This window comes from Pleuronectes platessa, chromosome 12, assembly GCF_947347685.1.
Source record: "Pleuronectes platessa chromosome 12, fPlePla1.1, whole genome shotgun sequence".
Taxonomy (NCBI): domain Eukaryota; kingdom Metazoa; phylum Chordata; class Actinopteri; order Pleuronectiformes; family Pleuronectidae; genus Pleuronectes; species Pleuronectes platessa.
In genome coordinates this window covers 1,492,493-1,499,077 of record NC_070637.1, presented here as the reverse complement: position 1 = coordinate 1,499,077, position 6,585 = coordinate 1,492,493, and the positions used below count along the sequence as shown (strand labels likewise).

At 42.1% G+C, this 6,585-nt stretch overlaps 1 protein-coding gene across 1 annotated transcript; it reads right to left on the bottom strand.

Annotated features, from left to right (window-relative positions):
- Positions 1-256: 256 nt before the first annotated feature.
- Positions 257-3,945, bottom strand: fgf8a (fibroblast growth factor 8a). The gene is made up of 5 exons (XM_053436888.1): positions 3,914-3,945; positions 3,792-3,828; positions 2,977-3,157; positions 1,557-1,663; positions 257-541 (listed from the first exon to the last, which is right to left on the bottom strand). Exons 1-5 carry the CDS (start codon positions 3,943-3,945, stop codon positions 257-259), a joined length of 642 nt encoding a protein of 213 aa, XP_053292863.1.
- Between the last annotated feature and the right edge of the window lie 2,640 nt (positions 3,946-6,585).

Genomic DNA, 6,585 nt, shown 5'->3' with positions numbered 1-6,585 from the left:
CACATGAGTTATGTGCATCTAAAAAAAACTTAACCCAGGTCAATATCAAAAGTGTGAAGTACAAAAATAGATTTCAAATTTTTTTACCATTGTACAGCTTTTTTTTTACTTTGACAAAAATATCAAGCAAACTACAAATTAAGATAAAGTAATGCTCACTATAAAAACATGTATCCAGAGTTTTTTTGTGGAGAGCAGAGGACTTTGTTGGCTGCTGCTTATTCAGTCAGTTTTTCCCCTTTCTGTCTTTTCAATCTTACTCCTCTAATGAGTATCGCGTACGTTTAGTCCTTTGACTGAATGAGTAGTGGATGAAGTCAAAAGGCCGTTGGTAGCTTGGGTGAGCAGGCTGCTGCCCCTTTGGCAACCTTTTCATGAAATGTACTTCACGCTGGTGCTGGCGCGTCCGTGAGCCCTTCCGTGGCCGCCCGCGGCGGGTGAAGGCCATATACCATCCCTCATAGTTGCCGTTTCTCAGCGCAGTGTAGTTATTCTCCAGAACAATCTCAGTGAAGATACAGTCACGGCCATGGCCATTTTCCTACAGAAACATACAAACAGCAAAGCAGTTAGTGTTAATGTTTAGACTCCACGATAAAGATTTACAGATGGAAAATATCAGTTGTATAGAGTGCAGCCTGTCCCCTAGTGCAGCCTGTCCCCTGCACACCCACACACACACATTCACATGGCCCTGTCCACTTATATGCAGCGTATGCTACAGTCATTACAGATCAGAGGGTGTGGGGAGTGACAGTAAGCAAGGACTTGTCTCCCTCTTCAGCAAACATCAAGCAGCCGTGTGTCAGATCCTCAAGCAGCAAAGCCTGAATCAACCCTGCAAAGATGACTTTCACTCCTAGTTGGATTTTCTGTTGCATTTATGCTTAAATTTAACCAATGTGATCAATCAACAAATCATTAAAAACATCTCACCACACTGTGTTCTGGTGAGACCCTATTAGATAAGGTTGAGATGGTAAATTAAAAAAAGGTGTGTATGCCGTATCATCATCAAAAAAACGTTTCAATTTGTGTTGAAATGCATGGTAAGCTGAAATTTGAGTAACACTGTGTTGGTCCACTGCAGCCATCTCCCATCATTCGGATAAAATGGTGTTATAAATAGTCATTATAAACACAAGACATGCACACATCCAAAAGACACACACTGCATGTTCTTCCTCCCTTAAAAATCTGCACACACACTAGGACAGGCTGTGACTGGGCCAGTAGCTCAGGGCAGATGGTGTACGAGGCAGGGTGCTGTGTGTGTGTGTGTGTGTGTGTGTGCATGTGTGTGCGTGTGCGTGTGCGCATGTGTGTGTGTGTGCGTGTGTGCGCGTGCACACCTCGGCCTGGAACACACACCTACACACTCACAAAACATCAGGATTTGGCTGTACATAGGAATATATGTTAGTATATTCCTCCCAGACTTGCCTGCAAATCGTTCTAAATTACTTTTCTATTTTTCACTTTTCACAAATGTATTCTCAACTACACTGAGCTGGAATTCAGCTTTTTCCTCAGTTGGAGTCAAATTTTCTCCTCACCTTGCCGATGAGCTTCCCCCTCTTGTTCATGCAGATGTAGAGGCCTGTCTCAGCCCCCTTAATGCGTACTCGGCTCCCAAATGTGTCCGTTTCCACAATGAGTTTAGCTAAGGAAACAAAATAGCTTTGTTAGCCACTACAGCTAAGAGCTGAATGTTTTAGTAAATGCTTCTAGTGATTTTAGATTTGACCATTTTTCAAAAACATTAGAACATGTATGAATAATATAACACACTAATGTAAAATATGTTTCCATGTATGCAGCTCAAAAACACAATACAAATTATTCCACAGGTTACATGGTTGATGAAATTCTTGCAAAATCATAAAACCTTGAGTCTCTTGATCTTTAAAACTAAAGAGACTATCGATGCAGGACCACCGAGAATGACTTTCACATCTCTGTATCCCAAAAAGCACTAAAAGACACAGGAAATACAGACCGACAGAGTGCACAAATTTATGGAGCCTTTTCATGTTGCTATCAAAAAGATAAAGACAAAAAACAAGACAAAAGAACAGATCTGATAATTGTTAACGGTTGCAGAATGCCGATACTGTATATTGAAGGTCATACATATTGTAAGTTTCACTGCAGGGATTTGAGATCCTCATATGTATTAATTCAACATATTAGAAGCCAATAGGAGATGAAATTCAATTATGCTATTTCTGATATCTGAGTTTCCGTCCCTTCAACAATATAAAGTTGAATCACAAACATGCAGAGAATGACACTCTTCATCCATCATCCACTGCGCTAATATTTGGTATCAATGACAATTTTGTCCACAAATTTCTGCATTTTGAAAGGGCAAAGATCAGCAAGTCTTTGAACAAATTAATGAATAGGACTTCAACAAATTCTGCAAATGTGCTGGATTGCATTAGAATTTCCTTCTGTCATAGTACAGGCTGATTTACAACTTTTGATGAGAGAAATAATTTGTTTTAATGTAATATGTGTTACAGTTCTCAAATCTCAGATAGTTTTGCTCTTTAAATACTTAAGGCCGTGATTTTGGCCCTACTATACTTCACTATTTAATTGAGTTAAAATACTGGAAGTAAAGTTTTAAGTTTTTAATATGAAACAAATGTTAAGAAATCTTTTAAAAGGTGAATTATTTGTATACATTGTACAACAATAATACAGAATGTGACTTGGATAGATTGTATGTGGTGTAAAGTTCAATTAAAATAAATAAATCTTGATTTATTTATTCTTGACGCTTACCCTGATCCGTGACACAAACTTGACAAAAACAGGTGAAAATATATATGAAAAACAGGGGTACAGAAACGAATTAAAAATGAATCTTACTGTCGTTCACTGAACGGACTTCGTATGCATTTTTCCCCCGTGATTATTTCTAGAGAAGGCGTTTGTTTCGTTATTGAACTGCAGTGCAACTCTTACCGTGCAGGTCTCCATCCTCGGCCATGGCGTTGATCTTCTTGTTGGGCAGGACCTGGACGTGCTTGCCGCTGGTCCGGCTGTATAGCTGGTAGGTACGGATCAACCTGCGGCTCACGCGGTCCGTCCCTTTACTCTGCTCGCTTACATGCTGCGTGAAATTAGGCGGGGACTGGTTGGTTACCTGTCAAAAATTGGACGCCATCACAATCAGTATGTGTACATTCTTCTTAATCTTTATTGGTTTTAGTTTGTTTTACTGACACTTCTTTAAAACGAGAGAAGCAGCCAGGACTGAAACACGATGAGAGAAGTCACTTATGTGTCTTCAGGTTAATGTAGGAAATTGCGTATACAACTACTTTAGAGTGGAGCTTGATTTCCCCTTCTTCCTTATGTGAACTAACACATCTCCTTTCACGTCAAAACTAAGTTAGAATTTTTTGTGGTGGAGTTACTGCTGCTGCCGTAAACATTGGTCATCTGTTTATCAGAAGACACGCGCTTCCTCCTGCCCCGATGTCCAGTCTGTGCCCCCACGTCCTGTGCCAGGGGCGGTTTGGTCAACAGCACCCTGCCAGTAGGCAGCGCGATCCCGCAGCCCGGTGCATCGTGGGAGCCATCCGATATGGTTGGATCACGCAAGCCAATATTATGATGACCCCCTTCACTGTTCCTCACTGCGCTGCTATTGCTCTGTGCGTCTCGCGTTGTGACTGGCTTGCATTTTTGAGATATTATTAATTATTCCATCGGCTAGAATAAAAAAGCTAAAATCTTAAAACAATATTTGAAAAGAAATGAACGAAGTGACATACCTGAGCATTGTAGCAAAATACAAATACGGCTAATAACCTGCAAAGAAGAAGAATAACACGCAGTAAGTTACTTGTACGGGAGAAGAGTTAACAGCGTGCACGTTAAGAATCAAAGTACTTACAGATAGCTAAATCTTGATGGGATGGGTCGCATGCTGGATTGAGGTAAAAAAAAAAAACTCTTCCAGTAAATTAGGACCAGGACCCTGTCGCAGCTGCTAAATCCAGCTGAATTGAGTCCAAAGGCTTCAGCAAAGTCCAGAAAAAGTCAGAGTTGCTGACAGAGATACTCTTGCGCGCACAGATGACACATTCTTCATCAAATCTATGTCCATCACGGGCAAGCCCTTCCCCCGACTAAAATAGTTTAATAGTAATTAATGATAGTTTAGTATTAAAATAAAGACCGCTTATGCCCGTGCTGCACAATATTTAAGTGCACTGACACAAGGTGGGCTGAAGAAAAGCGCTGTTTATTTTTTACAAACAAGTTGTCCGGGCAGTCAGATTATTCCCCTAATGTCCTGAGGTCCTCTGCAGTCTTCAGGTGTGTGCGTCGGTGTGTAAGAGAGAGAAAGAGAGATCCCGCTTCTGAGGCGGATCGGCTCCTCAGTGTTCATGCAGTGGCTCGATGCTGATGCTCCACTCGGCTGTGGCAGTAATCTCCTTCGCTCCTCTGTCTGCTCCCATCACTCTCGTGTCAAATCTCTTGTTCGGCGCTCACACACCCCTGCTTAAAATGGCAGGGTGATACGCCAGGAGCAAGCCCCCTTTTCTGAAGAACAAAAGCGGACACTCCAGTCCCTCTCCTCCCCGCTCCCCTGATTCAAAGCGTTTTCTTACCTGAGGAGCGGTCCATACTTGGAAGGGATATAGGCAAGGAGGAGCGTCGTCTACATGCCCTGCGCACTACCACCACAACTCGTCTCTGAGTGTTGGATGGCTAGTTGATTACCTTGTAGGCCCGCTTCCTCTCTCTCTCATGCCCATTCATAATGTGCTTCTCCGGTTTTGAGCTTTCAAGTAGGTTTGAGTTGAAGCTGAAGCTGCTAGCTTTGTGTATTGATAGAACAAAGTGTGAGACATATTAAAAGGATTAGATTAAGCTTATTTAAACATCCCCTCCCTACATTAAGAAAGGGATTGGCCTCTTCTGGCTTCAATGGTTATTGATAATAATGGTTACATATTAACAGTATTTATTAACACAGATTTATGGGTTAGGGTTAGTATTTGGTATTTAGACCTGACTAACACATAATCTTCTGGGATGCAAAGCTTCTAAAGATGAAAGTGAAACATCAATTAATTTAAACCAAGCAGACAACACCATGGACAAGTACTTACAGCCTCGTCAATAGGCCCATTTTGTGTCAGAAATTAGATGAATTATCTGCTAACTGCACCCTTCTTGGGCAGAATAGCTATCACTAACTAGAAACTAGAAACACTATCATTATCATTTAGACTTTATTGATTGTTTGGCTATTAATAAGACCTATCAGTATCGACCACAGGAAGGATACAGTAACTCAGAACTGACTAAGACACAGACGAAGATGTCAAGAGAGTTTGTGATTACAAGAGCTGACACTGGTGTCTGTGTATTGTCAAGAAAATCATGTGGTCTCCGCAGCGGAGCTGATACTGTCTCTGCTTGCTGCACCCCGTTGCTCCACCTCTTGCCTGAATAATGCAGAGGATTTGTTGCTGTTGTGAATGTGTCTTTGCGGAGAACCTCCCGCTTTATTGTGCATGTGTGAAAGGCAAACTCTGGTTCTACATGGTAGCCAATTCACCAGATTTAACCAGCTTGTCATGTCTTAAAACAGATTTACGCTAAATGACCTGGGAGGACTAGGCCAGCAAAACAATGGTTGGTACATTTTTAAGTGTAAGATTGTGGTAGATAAACCCTGTTCATATTGGGGGTGGCACAATTTTTTAGGACCTCATGTCTCAGCTTCCCAACAAGCAAAGATGTTATTAGTGTCTGCCTTTCAAAGAGTATTAATCCACCAGTGGGCGCTCTAGGGGGATCCCACGATGTAGTTTCAGCCAATTGCACAGAGTGTCCTTCGTGGTGTAATATGGCTATATTAAAGAAAGAGAAAAGCTGTGACTTGTGTTCTACTGTCAGAATTCAAGTTGTCACATAGTTTGTTTCCCAGTTTCCTCCCTCCCTTACATTAACATCTCTAAGTATGTGAGTGTGTGTGTGTGTGTGTGTGTGTGTGTGTGTGTGTGTGTGTGTGTGTGAGAGAGAAAGAGAGAGAGAGAGAGAGAGAGAGAGAGAGAGATCGCCGGCAGGTAGCTGCCACTCTGGACTCAAGCTCAGCCCCTGCCCTCCCCTTAACCCCAGGAGCCCTGCATCCATCAGCAGCCCTGCAGGGGGCAAACACCCCTCCCCCTCTTCTCCTACTCTCCCTCCCTCTTCTGTGGTTCTCCACTCATGACCACTGCTCTGCCAATGTGGCCAAGAAAAAAACGAGAGGGTAATACCTTTAAACTATGAGTATTAAGCATGTTTTTGACCCATCACTGCCATGTTATTATGCTTCACAACATTTTCAGTTTGAAGCTACTGTTATAAAACTGCAATAAAAATCATTTTGCAGCAACTTGATACTTTTAGATAGATCGGCCAGTCCTAACTGTAAACATTCACAGTGTTACAGGATGGTTGTATATACAGAGGTAAAGGCCGGCGCATGGTTCTGCGTTTTCAGAGACACGCAAGGACACGCAAGTGCAAGAGCCCCTTGCGTGCTTGCATACTCCTTCTTTTGTAACT